The sequence below is a fragment of the Anomaloglossus baeobatrachus genome, chromosome 1 (genome assembly GCF_048569485.1).
Source record: "Anomaloglossus baeobatrachus isolate aAnoBae1 chromosome 1, aAnoBae1.hap1, whole genome shotgun sequence".
NCBI lineage: Eukaryota > Metazoa > Chordata > Amphibia > Anura > Aromobatidae > Anomaloglossus > Anomaloglossus baeobatrachus.
The window spans coordinates 54,323,078-54,339,688 of NC_134353.1; the positions used below are offsets into that span (position 1 = coordinate 54,323,078).

At 49.5% G+C, this 16,611-nt stretch overlaps 1 protein-coding gene across 2 annotated transcripts in view; it reads left to right on the top strand.

Moving 5' to 3' along the window:
• IMMT (inner membrane mitochondrial protein) overlaps window positions 1-16,611 on the top strand; it is a 52,395-nt gene that overhangs the window by 11,768 nt on the left and 24,016 nt on the right. For both annotated transcript variants that reach the window (XM_075346790.1, XM_075346791.1), the window contains exons 2-6: window positions 3,848-3,918; window positions 8,474-8,663; window positions 9,128-9,242; window positions 9,332-9,466; window positions 11,272-11,385. In XM_075346790.1, the coding sequence (XP_075202905.1) occupies window positions 3,848-3,918; window positions 8,474-8,663; window positions 9,128-9,242; window positions 9,332-9,466; window positions 11,272-11,385 (625 nt within the window). The remainder of the gene's footprint in view (window positions 1-3,847; window positions 3,919-8,473; window positions 8,664-9,127; window positions 9,243-9,331; window positions 9,467-11,271; window positions 11,386-16,611) is intronic.

The following is a 16,611-nucleotide window of genomic DNA, read 5'->3' on the forward strand; positions in this document are numbered from 1 at the left end:
TGCTTATACTCTACCTCCCGCACACAAACAATTCTATTGGAAGCTAAAGTGCAGTTTAATTTGTTTGTTTTTTACTGTACAGTATTTTATATTGGTGTACGGTAATAATTTTATATGAATACAGTACATTTTGTATTAATGTAATAAGTTTGTATAAATACAGTAAATATTTTTGGGTTGTGGAACATATTGTCTGCGTTTCAATTATTTCCTATGAGGAAAATTTGCTTTGATATAAGAGTAACTTGGTTTAAGAACAAACTCCTGGAATGAATTATGCTCGTAATCCAAGGGTCCACTGTACCTGTATACCATAGTAAGAGTTTAAAATGGTCAAAGGGGGTGACAGATTCCCTTTAAGCTGTGAAGGTTTGTGGGGTTTATTTTTGTTTGCACGGTATGTTGACCTGTCTATTGTTACCACTTTTGGATGCATATAAAGTTTTGATCATTTTATTTATTTGGATGGCGGAGAAGTGGGAGGGGGGGGACAGGACCGCAGCAGCCACCGCCGCCAAAAAATGGCAACTCCAGTGTCTTCATTTTTCTTTTACTTTATGGCAGCTACTATGTAGGTGAAACAAGTGTTGGCCCTCTTGAAATTGTTCCAGAAAATTAAGTATTTCACCCAGAAAATTATTGCAATTGGACATAGTTATTTCCTTTTGTGTATTAGAACAACACACACACACACACACACACACACACAATAAAACCCAGAGGGGAAAAAAAGGCAAATTGGACAAAATTTCACACAAAATCCCAAAAATGGGACAGACAAAAAATGTTGGCACCTTTCCAAAATTAATAACACCTACATAAGAAATCTTATGCATAAGAATAATATTGAACATATAAAAGAAAAAGAGTGTGAGCTCACCTATATAAAATATACAACATTTACTTGACCAATATTAAAAATCACAACCTATATAATATATGTGGGGACAGCACAAGCTCTGCTGGGGCGGAACCTAACAAATAAATTACATTTTGATTATAGCAGATGGAAGTAAGGCATGAGTATCCCATATACAACAAGGGAATGTAAAGTGTATATAAAAAACAATCAAGAGGTTTAGAAAGATATATTGCACAGCAGTATATGGTAAAAATCCCAATAAGATACTTATGTCCACCTATATAAGTGAAGAGGTCCGGGCTCAAGTTCCTGCCACACCCAACGCGTGTTTTGCAAAAAATGTTCATCCAGGAGACTCCATTATATAGGTGGGCTTGCATTCTATTTCTTTTAAAACTTTTCCAAAATTGTGTGTCAGGCATGTGATACTCATTCAAACTCACCCATGGCAAGTAACAGGTATGGGCAATATGAAATTCACATCTGAAATCTGATAAAAATGGGAGAGGTTGACTCAATCTTTACAGTGTGTGTCTGTGTGTTCCACATTAAGCATGGAGAACAAAAAGAGAAGAGAACTGTCTGAGGACCCAAAATTGTTGAAAAATATGAACAATCTCAAGGTTACAAGTCTATCTCCAGAGAACTTGATGTTCCTTTGTCCGTGGTGCGTAACCTAATCAAGATGTTTACAACCCATGGGACTGTAGCTAATCTCGCTGGATGTGCATAGCAGAGAAAAATTGATGTAAGGTTGCAACGCAGATTAGTCCGGATGGTGGATAAGCCGCTCCAGTCAAGTTCCAAAGAAATTCAAACTATCCTGCAGACTAGGGGAGGCATCAGTGTCAGCGCAAACTATCCATCTATATGTGAATGAAAATTAAATGCTATGGAGGAGACCCAGGAGGACCCCAGTGCTAAGACAGAGACATAAAAAACCTAGACTGCAGTTTGCCACAATTTACGTGAGTAACCAAAATCCTTCTGGGAAAGCGTCTTGTGGACAGATGAGAGCAAGATAAAGCTTTTTGGTAAAGCATATCATTCTACAGTTTACTAAAAACAGAATGAGGCCTACAAAGAAAGGAACACATTACCTACAGTCAGATATGGTGGAGGCTCAGAAGTTTTGCTGGCACTGGGGGCCCTGACTGCAAAACATCATGAAATATGAAGACTACCAAAGGATGGGTGTTAATGTAGTGCCCAGTGTCAGAAAGCTAAGGGTACGTCCTAGGTCATGGACCTTCCAGCAGGAGAATGACCCCAAACATACTTCAAGAAGCCCCCAGAAATGGATGGAAGCAAAGCGCTGGAGAGTTCTGAAGTGGCAGCAATGAGTCCGGATCTAAATCCCATTGACACCTGTGGAGAGATTTTAAAATTGCTGTTGGGAGAAGAGAAGACTCCTTCACATATGAGAGACAAAAGAAGAGTCCAAAATTCCAGGTGTAAGAAGCTTGTGGACGGTTATAGGAAGCGACTGATTGCAGTTATTTATTCCAAAGGGTAAAGGCCGCAACCAAATATTAAGCTGAGGGGATAACATTTGTGTGTGGCCCATTTGTGGGGTTTTCTGTTCACTTTGCTGTGTTTTTTTTTTTTTTTGTGTTTCGTTCCTTTTGTGTGCATTGGAATGTGTATAACAAAACGTGTAACTGCAATTTCCTCGGAAATATTTCATTCTCTGGAACAATTTCAATTGACTTGAACCTTTTTTGATCATCTGATAAGTTGTTCTTTTATACTGCAAGATGTCAGTATGTAGAAAATCAGTGTCTACCAGGCATGACAGCCATGGTGGCCTTCAGTAGCCCCATAGATGTTATTGCAACTTATCCTCACCCTTGGACCATGCACCTTAAACGACACTGTTGGAGATTCAGTGGAATTTAAGGGGGTAACAGCAGCAAATGGAGCCTAGCCCTGGTCGCTTCTGTTTACAGGCAGATGCTGGGTATGGGGTAGGCTCAGAGCCTGAGGCCGCTCCCTGCCGCCGAGGGCCGGTCTCGCTCCCTGCCGCCGAGGGCCGGTCTCGCTCCCTGCCGCCGAGGGCCGGTCTCGCTCCCTGCCGCCGAGGGCCGGTCTCGCTCCCTGCCGCCGAGGGCCGGTCTCGCTCCCTGCCGCCGAGGGCCGGTCTCGCTCCCTGCCGCCGAGGGCCGGTCTCGCTCCCTGCCGCCGAGGGCCGGTCTCGCTCCCTGCCGCCGAGGGCCGGTCTCGCTCCCTGCCGCCGAGGGCCGGTCTCGCTCCCTGCCGCCGAGGCCGTGTTTTTTTTTTTTTTCTTTTCTACAGGGCACAGAATCTTTTTAGTTACATAATTCTCACTACCTGCATTTACTGCAATCACCTGTACTGTACTAAGGGCATGAAGATCAGGATGAACACATTTGGGGTAGGGCGAGCTTTCATGTTCCCTTTAACACCTCCTCCCTGCTGAGGTGTCTCACAAGCTGCAGCTGACAGTCACGCTGGGTAGTTCTGAGCTTATATTATAAAGCTGGGCTCAGAATATGCTCCTCTTATCAGGATTTTACCACCATTCTGACAGGTAAGTACACCAGCCCCATCAGCCCTAAGAGATGGCATTAGTAATATATGCAGATTGTATTGTGAGAGAGGGAAACTCCTACTCTGAGCGCTCCTTAGGGCTGAAGTGTCTGCAGGGCGTGTGCAGGACCATCAAATGTCTGGCTTTTATTTGGTTGCTGCGCCCCCTGAAGCATCCACAGTTGCCTCGCCACCTCATTTTTGGGACTTCCTTTCTGTCAGCAAAGGGTTATTTTTCATTCTACACAAAGTGGAACCGGAGAATAATTTGGATGTCTCCACTTTAAATAATCGGGTATGGGCCGGGCACCGGAGTCCTGCACCCGCCGAGTGGACACCTCATCCCCGTGTACAGGGCGGTGGGATCTGTGGGGGTAACACCAGTCTGGGATGGTCTTGGATGTTACTGACACATCTTCTTCTTCTCTCTTGTAGGAATGCCTGTGTATGAAGACGTCACATAACCCCCTCCGGGTTAAGAGAGCGTACTCCACAGCTCCCTCTGGGTATGACCATTACCGATTTATTTCCATTATTTGCTCTATGCTTGTACTGCAGGGAGGGGGCCATCATTGGGACAGAAGCCAGGGCCCATTATTGTTTTTAAAGGGGTTTTCCAGGGAAGACCATTGATTTTACTTTTTAGAGGTGACAGTCGTGGGCTGAGACGTCATATATTGGCATAATTTAAGTACCCGTCATCATCCCTGTAGCTGATACTATAGCTCAGGACACAATCTTACCAGCTTCCTCCAGCATCTTCACAAGGTCTTTTGCTTTTGTTCTTGGATTAAAATTCACATGTCTGACCAAAGCGCGTTCATCTCTGGTACATAGAACCCATCTATTGACCACTGTCATGTGGATGGTGTAAAGTACTCTGCTGAAGAGGGGGGGTCCAAGACTCCATACCTCCCGCTGCGGCTCTGCATGGAGCATGTTTTTTTTTCCATATCTGTCCTGGATTCCTCCCGATCCCGGCATTGCCTCCCTTACACCAAAAACGTTCCTCCACATTAATCGGCTTCTTATTTTGTCTGTAATCTTCTTTGCTTTCTTGTTTGCGGGTTAAAGACCTACATATTAGGCTGCCAGAACGGATTTTTTAATTTGTGCACATCGCTAAGGAATATGTTGGTGCTACATAAATATAGTAAATAATTACCGTCCTCTCTGAAGGCACGGAATTTACTGGAAAAATCAGCGGATGTGCCGACCCCTGTCGATATGAGCTGAGCGGTGGAGGCAGCAGGGTGAAATCCAGTTGGTCTAGTCACGCTCTCCGTCCAGCAAACTCTTACGTAGGAGGTCATACGGGATCATGTATTGGCACCAAAATCACAGCATTTTAGCAAATATATTGTGTACAAACTAATAGAGAAAGTCGTTCAGGACGGTTTAACCCCTTGGCGACCTTTGATGGACATTTAGCATGATTGTCAGCTATTGTACCATCACCCATTCCCTGTAGACTGTGAGCCCTCGCGGGCAGGGTCCTCTCTCCTCCTATACCAGTCTGTCTTGTACTGTTAATGATTGTTGTACGTATACCCTCTCTCACTTGTAAAGCGCCATGGAATAAATGGCGCTATAATAATAAATAATAATAATAATAATTGTGCGCCTGCGGTGGGCTCAAACGGATGCAGGAGGGACCCTCTGAACGTTTCGTCCCTTTGACTCGTAATAGATCTGTTGAAGGAAACCTGTCACCAGATTTGGGCCTTCTAAACTAAAGCTAGCACCTTAAGCAGCGCCTGTGCCGCATTCTATAAAGGTGCAGGTTACCCCCTGACCCCTCCTGTAAACCCCACAAGTAGCTTAATAAAATCTCCTGCCCTGTATGTAAATTATCCGGTCCAATGGGCGTCCTAATCTGCACCTCCTGTCCCTCCTTTCGCCACCATCCTGTGCTGATTGACGTGGATGATGCCTCGGGTGCAATCCACTTAGGGGGGCGAAATCTCGCGCCTGCACAGACATGTTCCTGGCTCACGCAGGCGCACTGCGCTCTCTCTAATATAGGAGCGCCTGCGCGTACCCGCGAATTCTCTGCGCATGTGCAAGATTTTGCTTGGGGATGTGGAGGAAGCGGGTGATGTCATCCACATTGCTGGGCAAAATCGCCTGTGTTTTCGGCTCTGCCTGTAATAGGGGGATCAAAGTGCATCTGGGCAAGCAGAGACTGTGCCTGCGCAGGCGCGAGATTTTTCTTGTCTATGTGGATGGTACCCGAGACCTCATCCACGTCAATCAGCACAGGAGGAGGGCGAAAGGAGGCCCAAATTAGGACACTCATCGAACTGGACAATCTAGATACCTTTATAAAATCTCTCGCCATGTATTTGTGGGGTCTACAGGGATGGTCTGGGGGTAACGTGCACAGGCGCTGCTTAAAGGGAACCCGTCACCAGTTTTTTTGCCCTATAAGCTGAAGCCACCACCGGGCTCTTATATACAGCATTCTAACGTGTACATAAGAGCCCAGGCCGCTGTGTAGAACATCAAAAACACTTTATAATACTTACCTAACGGTCGCTGCGATGGATCTGGCTCAGATGGGCGTTTACGTTCTCCGGTGCCGGAGCCGCCTCTTTTTTGACAAACTTGATCCTCCTGAAGCCGCGGTGCATGACGTGTCTACATCATACACACTCGCCGGTCCTGCGCAGGCGCACTACAATACTTTGATCTGCCCTGCTCAGGACCTGAATGCCGGCGAGGGTGTATGACATCGGACCCGTCATACACCGCGGCTTCAGAAGGACAACAGAGGCGGCGACAGATGGCCGAAAGAGGAGGCGCCGGCACCGGAGGAGGAGAAAACCCAGTTGACCCAGGTCCACCGCAGCGACCGGTTTAGGTAAGTATTCTAAAGTGTTTATGCTATACCGCTGGCCTGGGCTCTTTTATACCTCACTAGAAGGTGGCCCGATTCTACGCATCGGGTATTCTAGAATTTACGTATTGTGTAGTTAATGTATGATTTTTGTTATATAGATGTTGTTGTCTGTAGTTACCAAGTGTTTGTGTAGGGGCTGTACATGTTCTGGGTGTTGTCTGGGTGTGGCGGGGGGTGAGAGCGGTGTTTGTGTGTTGCGTTGTGTGTCGTTATTTGTGGAGCGCTGTGTGTCTGTATCGTTGTGTATGTGTGTTGCGCGGTTTGTGTGGGTGTGGGGTGTGTCTTTTGGGGGGAGGTATGTTTTGTGCAATGTGTGTGTTGTGCGTATATTTGTGTGTGCGGCGTTGTCTGTGTGTGTGGGTGTCTGTGTAGGGCAGTGTTTGTGTTTCCCAGTGTGTGTGTGTGTGTGGTGTGTTGTGCAGTGCGTGTGTGGCTGTGTGTGTGTGTGTTTTGGGGGGAGGTGTGCACCCCCCATTGTGCTCCATCCCCCATGCTGCGTACTCCCCATCGTGCTCCATCCCCCATGCTGCGCACTCCCCATCGTGCTCTATCCCCCATGCTGCGCACTCCCCATCGTGCTCCATCCCCCCTGCTGCGCACTCCCCATCGTGCTCCACAGTCACACATCAGACAGTATACACGCACACATCTGATCGCATACACTCACACACACCCCACTTCTCCCTGTGCCCACCGGTGTGCGGTCCCAGCAGCTGTGCTGCACGCCATGCTCCTCTGCCGACACTCACAGATCCGATCGCATACACTCACACTCACACATCAGAACATACTCACGCACATCCGATCGCATACACTCACACACACACACACACACACTGACGATATCGCACATACGAGCTGACACAATCACAACATCTGGAGATACCACATGCTTCCGGCCATGTGATCCTCCGGCAGGTCCTGGAAGATCACTGCACGCACAGGATCGCCGCCGAGAAGCAAGCGACATCACGGGATGTTGTGAGTGTGTGGATGCGATCTGGTGTGTGTGTGTGTGTGTGTGTCTGTGTGTCCGCCGCTGCAGGACCTTGATGCGCTCACCTCGGGGCGAGAGGCCATTCCGTGTGGGGGGGCGGAGCCTGGGCGAGCGGCCAATCCGTGCGGGGCGGCGGAGCCGAGGCGAGGCGCCAATCCGTGCGGGGGGAGGAGCCAAGGCGAGCGTCCAATCCGTGCGGGGGGCGGGGCCATGACGAATACGTGAAGCCGAGCGGCCAATCCGTGCGTGGGGGCGGGGCCATGGCAAGGCCAGTGGCCAATCCGCTGTTTGTCACTGTAAGGACATGGCCAATCCGTGCGGGGGGGGCAGACCCGAGGCGAGGCGAGCGGCCAATCCGTGCCGGGGGGAGGAGCCAAGGCGAGCGGCCAATCCGTGCGGGGGGGCGGGGCAATGGCAAGGCCAGCGGCCAATCCGCTGTTTGTCACCGTAAGGACATGTCACGGTAAGGACACAATTTTGGAGCAAGATAGACAGACAGACAGACAGAATAAGGCAATTATATATATAGATGTTAGAATGCTGTATATAAGAGCCCACTGGTGGTGGCCGCGGCTTATAGTCTCCAAATCTGGTGTCAGGTTCCCTTTAAAAAAATAAAATAAAAAAAAAAAAAGGATGAAACTCCGATAGAGTGAAGTCCGGTATACAATGTGTGGCGCATTATACGGAACCACGTATACTTTATTAGCTTCAAAACGGAGGAGATCAGGTCCTGCTCCGAGTCTCACCGATCCGATTTTAATACTGATGTGTTTACTGGTGAATGAAACTGCACGCCACCCGAGAAAAACACATGGATGTGTGAATGAAGCCTTAAGTGCTCTGTATGATCCCGACAGTTTAACCTCTTCAGTGCCGCTCTTACATGTACATGGGTTCCCCTCCCCCCTTATCTGGTTCCTCCTTTTTCTGTGCCGGTGTGAATTATCTGCAGGTTGTCTTTGTCCCACATTTCTCGGCGGTCACATGGGATCCAGTATTTTCCAGCGTTGTGAAGTCGCTGTGTCCTTGACGGCTCCTCTCACCTTCTGTGTAACCTGATCCCCCAGCGCCGAGGTTTCCATTACTGCATTGTCCTATGAAGCTGTGTAGTTGCCGTCCATCCATACCCGCAGTAATGATGTGTTTTGCTTTCTTGCAGGCCGTCTGCCGGGAAGATCGTGGCTGCCGGCCTCCTTTTCGCAGGCGGAGGCGTCGGGGGCACCGTACTCTATGCAAACTGGGATCCAAAGTTTCGGGACAGCGTGGAGAAATCCGTTCCTTATTCTGACAAACTTTTTGAGCTCGTCCTCGGGACCGCTCCATATAATGCACCAGTGCCAAAGAAACCAGTAAGTTGGCTCGTAAGTGCATGGAAGGAATTTGCTCGGCCATTAATGTACGATTGGCAGGAGCCCGGAGCCTCGTTCATGGCAGTCGCTCACGAAATTACGGCCTTTTGCGCTTGGTTTTGAATGGAGATGATCTGTGGCTGCCCACAAACACGGCCACGGGAACAGCTACCCAGTAACAGGCCCTTTAATCCTACTGATTGCTTCGGGGTCCTGGAAGTCAGACCTTGGCCATCATTCGGACCAGTCAGCTCACTGGTTTAGGTCCAATATTTGTGGCCACATATTGATTAGTAGGAGAAGTAGCCCCCTTATATAACGGAAGCTTCAGCAGTGGGGTGGTCAGTCATTACACCTACATGTAGCCTGTGGTCTTACAGAATTTTTGGGGGGAAATCGCAGTGTTTACCCCATGTAATTCGTCCATTTGGAGCATGTCGCATATGATTTTTTTCCTTTTAAAGGTGAAGGCCTCCGGTCCACTAAAGATCTCTTCAGTATCGGAAGCGATGAAGGAATCCAAGCAACCCAAGAGAGAAAGTATAGAGGCGGCGCCCGCACCCGGGGAAAATTCAGAGTGTAATTGATTTTATTTTATTTTTTTTAACATTTTATTTTGTCTTTTTAATCTGGTTATTATTTTAATCATTTTTGTATTTTCCCTGCAGCTTCTTCACACGTGGCACAGATCATTTCCGCCACCGGCGATGCGGTCTCAGTCCCAGCATCTGTGGTGCACGAAGAAGAGGGTCCTAAAGTGTCCGAGGCCGGAGACCACCACCCGAAACACCCGGCAGGGGCAGGTAGATGCACGACATCCGGACTAATTGGATCAGAAATTTAGGCTGTTTTGTCATTCAGTTTTACTCCAGAAACCATAATATCCTGGGATCAAAGGGATGTATAGGATTAATAAAAAATAATAATAGTGGCTGTATCAAGGTTGGGAATTTAGGGGAGACGACATCACAATCAAGTATGTTTAACACTGATAAGGACACACAGCCCGTCACCCCCTCCTCTCCAAGGACAACCACATCGGTAGTGAATCCACAGTATGTAACACTTACCGGGGTCGGAAGGTGATCAGCCTGGTTGCAGCAGAGGGAGATCTCAGTCCGTGACGTCCAAGATATCGGTGTGTCCAGGAATGGCGGTGCTTCCTTTTAGGGGCCCCATGAATTGGGCGCCAGCTTTTGTGGAGGTGGCCTGAGCTATAGCTTGTTTGGTTAAACGTAATAAGAATATCTGTGTATGTAAATAATCAAAATATAGATGTAGTTGCAGAATTATTTGTCTTTCTATGTAGCAATTGCACAGACCTATAATATAATTCTAAGCTGTATAGTTATGAAGGGGTTACCAAGGATAAGTGAACAAATGTATAAACAATGAACAAAGAAAGTATTTATGCTTATCAGTAGTTCCACACAAAGAAGGAATATGTGTCATCTGTGGGATGAAATGTGTGTACGTACACTCCCCAACCCTCCCTATGCGGCTTCGATGTGTGAGAGAAAACTGATACTTTTTGTACATGTCTGAAGGTTGAAATGTAATACTAAAATCTGAGCTATAGATTACACGAGTTCAGTTGGTGATGCTGGCTCAAGGAGAACATGTCTCATGTGTTCATTGTCTGATACATTAATATAAGTACTGATATACAGCTAATACGGTACCGGTCTCTGCATACCCTGTATGAAGATACCATTCGCTATCTTTACCCAAAATTTCTCCCTTGATACTATCAAGGTTGGGAATTTAGGGGAAACCACAAATGGGGTCCCTCGTTTGGGTCACAGAGTCGGAGTCCAAATCAAATCTACGCATTTATAAATTAATCAGACAATGAAATGTGTTCACTGCTTGGGCAGAAGGTAACTTCTGACCCATGTATTAAAAAAATTTGTGATTATACATTACAACATTCGACTTTGACCTTGAAGCAAGAACAAGGCGTCAACATCCCACATCTCACATGGTGTGAACCAACTGATTATGAATTCTCTCAGTATGTTATGAATACCTCTTTGTTCATTGTTCATTCTGGCTTAATTATCTCCGTTAACACCTTACTGTACACACATCGTAGAATCATATTATGCCGTCTATGCGTCTTAGAATCATATTATGGCGTCTGTGCGATTTGTCATATAGACACACAGATAATTATGCAACGACATCTATATTTTCATTATTTACATACACAGATCATCTTATTACATCTGGACAAACAGCCTATAGCCCAGGCTACCCTCACAGCTTCTTTGATCCCCAAACTTGTCTACATGTTGTACGTGGTATTGCGGCTCTGTCCAATTTTTCAGTTCAAAATGAGGCGTGATCCATGGTCAGGTAAAAGAATAGTGCAGGCTGTGGCTTCACGTACGGGCGCCATGAACCGATGGAGGCAGCTGGCTCAGGCTGCTCTCATCCCCCATGTGCTCCTAATCTCCAAAACGTGAGATATTAAAATGGCCATAGTTTAGAGTAATAAGTATGACCGAGTAAGGCTAACGGGCACCACAGCGTCAGTACTGATTGTAATGTTCAGAATCGCACATCTGACCTCGTCCTCTTTCTTTTTCCCCCTTCCTTCATAAAGAACAATGTAAGGAGTGTGAGCACGAGGGATCCCACCCCCTGAAGGAGCGTCCGGCGGAGGAGGTGGCCGCGCGCCTTGTGCAGCAGGAGAAGGAAGAGAAGGAAAAAATTGAATGTAGGTTGTAACTGATTAATTTGCTGTGAATTTGAAAGATTTTGGGGGCTTCGATGAAATTTGAACTTTCTTCAGCGCTCTATTGGGAGACCCAGACGATTGGGTGTATAGCACTGCCTCCGGAGGCCACACAAAGCAATTACACTAAAAAGTGTAAGGCCCCTCCCCTTCTGGCTATACACCCCCAGTGGGATCACTGGCTCACCAGTTTTCTGCTTTGTGCGAAGGAGGTCAGACATCCACGCATAGCTCCACTGTTTGTAGTCAGCAGTAGCTGCTGGCTATATCGGATGGAAGAAAAGAGGGCCCATATGGGGCCCCCAGCATGCTCCCTTCTCACCCGCGGTGGTGCTTGTAAGGTTGAGGTACCTATTGCTGGTACAGAGGCTGGAGCCCACATGCTGTTTTCCTTCCACATCCCCTGGAGGGCTCTGTGGAAGTGGGATCTTGCCGGCCCCCAAGCCCTGAGGCCGGGCTCCATCCACAGACCCAGAGAACCTGCTGGATTTGGAGCGGGAGTGCCGTTCAGGGACAAGGCCCTGCAACTTTCAGGTACTCTGTGTCCCCGGCAGGCACGGACACTCTCAAGGCTTGCTGAGCGTTATAGTGCGCCGGGGACAGTAGCGCTGTGCGCTGGGGTTAGGTCACTGCAGCTTTGCTGAGTGACGTTACATGTTGGGAACTACTGCGCCGACCGCTACTGGAGCGGCGGCGCAGCTGCGACTTGTGGTGCGCCGGGGACTTTGCGCCGACCGCGCTTTTACGGCGGCGGCGCTTCTAACTTTAGCCCCCGGCTTCTGCGGCCTAGCGCCGCTTCGTTCCCGCCCCCACCCTGTCAATCAGGGTAGGGGAGAGACGCTGCTCAATTGGCAGCGCCGAGGGCTGGAGCTTTATTTACATGCTCCAGCCCTCTCACTAGGCACAGTGGGAAGCAGGCTTCCCGCTCTTCGTCTGTATACGCCCAGGGCCCGCCCCCCCTCTCCACAAGGACGCCGGCAGCCATTACACATGCGGTCTGGCTGGGGAAAGGCAGCAGGCTCTGGGAGACCCAGACTAAAGGGATTTCGGCGACCACACCCGCTCCTAAGCGGGCGGTAAGCTGCACTTTAGTGCTGGCCCCACTAGTGCCTCAGTGTTATATTAGTGTACTTTTTTCTTGGTACCATATATATATATAGTTGCACTGTAAGGTCGCTTCTTGGCTGGACACCCTGTACTGCTCTGAGGAGGCAGCAACATGTCATCCGCAAAACGCAAGGGTGCCAAGGCACAGGCTGTGTACACTGTTTGTACTGCATGTGGGGCTGATCTACCGGCAGGCTCCAAAGACTCACATTGTGTGCAATGTTCAGTCCCAGTGGCACTTCGTCTGCCAGAGCCTATGGTGGTAGTGACCCAGGCAGAGACGCCTGTGAACCCTGCCCCGGTGACGGGGACAGACTTTGCAGTTTTTGCTGATAAAATGTCTGTGACTATGTCAAAAATCCTGGAGACCTTGCAGTCCAGGCCAGTTACTCAGACCATGGACACTGCTGTGTCTATGCTCTCCGGTCCCCCTCAGTTGGAACTAATCCGTAATTCAAGGGGGTCTCAAGCATCACAGGCTGAAGTCTCTGACTCAGATGACAGTCCCAGGCAGCCTAAGCGAGCTCGCTGGGAAAGACCCTCCACGTCATCACACTGCTCAGGGTCTCAGCAAGAAGAGTCTCTCTGTGATGAGACTGAGGACGGTGATCAGGATTCTAATCCTGAGGCCCCTCTCAATCTGGATGCCCCTGATGGTGACGCCATGGTTAATGACCTTATATCGGCAATTAATAGACTGTTGGATATTTCTCCCCCAGCCCCTTCTGCAGAAGAGGCAGCTGCACAGCAGGAGAAGTTCCATTTCCTGTATCCCAAGCGTAAATTAAGTGCTTTTTTGGACCACTCTGACTTCAGAGAAGCGATCCAGAAACACGACGCTCATCCAGACAAGCGTTTCTCTAAACGTTCTAAGGATACCCGTTATCCTTTTCCCTCTGAGGTGGCCAAACGCTGGACCCAGTGTCCAAAGGTGGATCCCCCAATTTCCAAGCTTGCGGCTAGATCCATAGTCGCAGTAGAGGATGGCGCTTCACTTAAAGATGCCAACGACAGACAGATGGACCTTTGGTTGAAATCTGTCTATGAAGCTATCGGCGCGTCGTTTGCTCCAGCATTCGCGGCCGTGTGGGCACTCCAAGCTATTTCAGCTGGTTTAACACAGGTGGATGCTATCATACATCCAGCAGTGCCGCAAGTGGCGTCCCTAACTTCGCAAATGTCTGCGTTTGCGACCTATGCTATCAATGCTGTCCTAGAATCTACGAGCCGTACCGCTATGGCGTCCGCCAATTCTGTGGTTTTGCGCAGAGCCTTGTGGTTAAAGGACTGGAAAGCAGATGCTGGTTCCAAAAAATGCTTAACCAGCTTGCCATTATCTAGAGACAGACTGTTTGGTGAGCCATTGGCTGAAATCATAAAACAGTCCAAGGGTAAGGACTCTTCCTTACCACAGCCCAGAGCAAGTAAACCTCAACAGAAAAAGTGGCAGTCGAGGTTTCGGTCCTTTCGAGGCTCGGGCAAGGCCCAATTCTCCTCGTCCAAAAGGACTCAGAAAGAACAAGGGAGCTCAGATTCCTGGCGGGCTCACTCACGCCCCAGGAAAGCAAATGGAGGAACCGCTTCCAAAGCGGCTACCTCATGACTTTCGGCCTCCTCCCTCCGCATCCTCGGTCGGTGGCAGGCTCTCCCGCTTTTGCGACATTTGGCTGTCACAGGTCAAAGACCGGTGGGTAACAGACATTTTGTCTCGCGGGTACAGAATCGAGTTCAGTTCTCGGCCTCCACTTCGGTTCTTCAGAACCTCCCCACACCCCAACCGAGCAGATGCCCTGCTGCAGGCGGTGGACTCTCTAAGAGCAGAAGGAGTCGTGATCCCTGTCCCCCCTCAGGAACGGGGGCGAGGATTTTACTCCAATCTCTTTGTGGTTCCAAAAAAGGACGGCTCCTTCCGTCCTGTTCTGGACCTAAAACTGCTCAACAAGCATGTGAACGCCAGGCGGTTCCGGATGGAATCCCTCCGCTCAGTCATTGCCTCAATGTCTCAAGGAGATTTCCTAGCATCAATAGACATCAAAGATGCTTATCTCCACGTGCCGATTGCTACAGAGCACCAACGCTTTCTACGCTTCGTGATAGGAGACGACCATCTTCAGTTCGTAGCTCTGCCATTTGGTCTGGCGACAGCCCCTCGGGTGTTCACCAAGATCATGGCGGCAGTGGTAGCAGTCTTGCACTCTCACGGACACTCTGTGATCCCTTACTTGGACGATCTACTGGTCAAGGCACCCTCTCAAGAGGCATGCCAACTCAGCCTGAATGTTGCACTGGAGACTCTCCAGGCGTTCGGGTGGATCATCAACTTCCCAAAGTCAAATCTGTCACCGACCCAATCACTAACGTATCTTGGCATGGAGTTTCATACTCTCTCAGCGATAGTGAAGCTTCCGCTGGACAAGCAGCGGTCTCTACAGACTGGGGTGCAGGCTCTCCTTCAAAGTCAGTCGCACTCCTTAAGACGCCTCATGCACTTCCTCGGGAAGATGGTGGCGGCAATAGAGGCGGTTCCGTTTGCGCAGTTTCATCTGCGTCCACTTCAATGGGACATTCTCCGCCAATGGGACGGGAAGTCAACATCCCTGGACAGGAAAGTCTCCCTTTCCCAGACGGCCAAAGACTCTCTGCAGTGGTGGCTTCTTCCCACCTCATTATCACAGGGAAGATCCTTCCTACCACCGTCTTGGGCGGTGGTCACGACAGACACGAGTCTGTCAGGGTGGGGAGCAGTCTTTCTCCACCACAGGGCTCAGGGTACGTGGACTCGGCAGGAGTCCACCCTTCAGATCAATGTTCTGGAAATCAGAGCAGTGTATCTTGCCCTACTAGCCTTCCAGCAGTGGCTGGAAGGAAGGCAGATCCGAATTCAGTCGGACAACTCCACAGCGGTGGCATACATCAACCACCAAGGGGGGACACGCAGTCGGCAAGCCTTCCAGGAAGTCCGGCGGATTCTGATGTGGGTGGAAGCCACAGCCTCCACCATATCCGCAGTTCACATCCCCGGCGTAGAAAACTGGGAAGCAGACTTCCTCAGTCGCCAGGGCATGGACGCAGGGGAATGGTCCCTTCACCCAGACGTGTTTCAGGAAATCTGTCGCCGCTGGGGGGTGCCGGACGTCGACCTAATGGCGTCACGGCACAACAACAAGGTCCCAACCTTCATGGCACGGTCTCGCGATCAAAGAGCGCTGGCGGCAGACGCCCTAGTGCAAGATTGGTCGCAGTTCCGGCTCCCTTATGTGTTTCCACCTCTGGCACTCTTGCCCAGAGTGCTACGCAAGATCAGATCCGATTGCAGCCGCGTCATACTTGTCGCCCCAGACTGGCCGAGGAGGGCGTGGTATCCGGATCTGTGGCAGCTCACGGTCGGCCAACCGTGGGCACTCCCAGACCGACCAGACTTACTGTCCCAAGGGCCGTTTTTCCATCGGAATTCTGCGGCCCTGAACCTGACTGTGTGGCCATTGAGTCCTGGATCCTAGCGTCTTCAGGATTGTCTCAAGGGGTCGTTGCCACCATGAGACAGGCTAGGAAGCCCACGTCCGCTAAGATCTACCACAGAACGTGGAGGATATTCTTATCCTGGTCCTCTGCTCAGGGAGTGTCTCCCTGGCCATTTGCATTGCCTACCTTTCTTTCTTTCCTGCAATCTGGGTTAGAAAAAGGTTTGTCGCTCGGCTCCCTTAAAGGTCAGGTCTCGGCGCTATCCGTCTTTTTTCAGAGGCGTTTGGCACGCCTTCCTAAGGTGCGCACGTTCCTGCAGGGGGTTTGTCATATTGTACCCCCGTACAAGCGGCCGTTAGATCCATGGGATCTGAACAGGGTACTAGTTGCCCTCCAGAAGCCGCCCTTCGAGCCTCTGAGGGAGGTTTCACTTTCTAGACTATCACAGAAAGTGGCTTTTCTGGTAGCGATCACATCTCTTCGGAGAGTGTCTGAGCTGGCAGCACTATCATCCAAGGCTCCCTTCCTGGTCTTCCACCAGGACAAGGTTGTGCTGCGCCCCATTCCGGAGTTTCTCCCGAAGGTGGTATCCTCTTTTCATCTTAATCAGGATATCTCTTTGCCTTCGTTTTGTCCTCA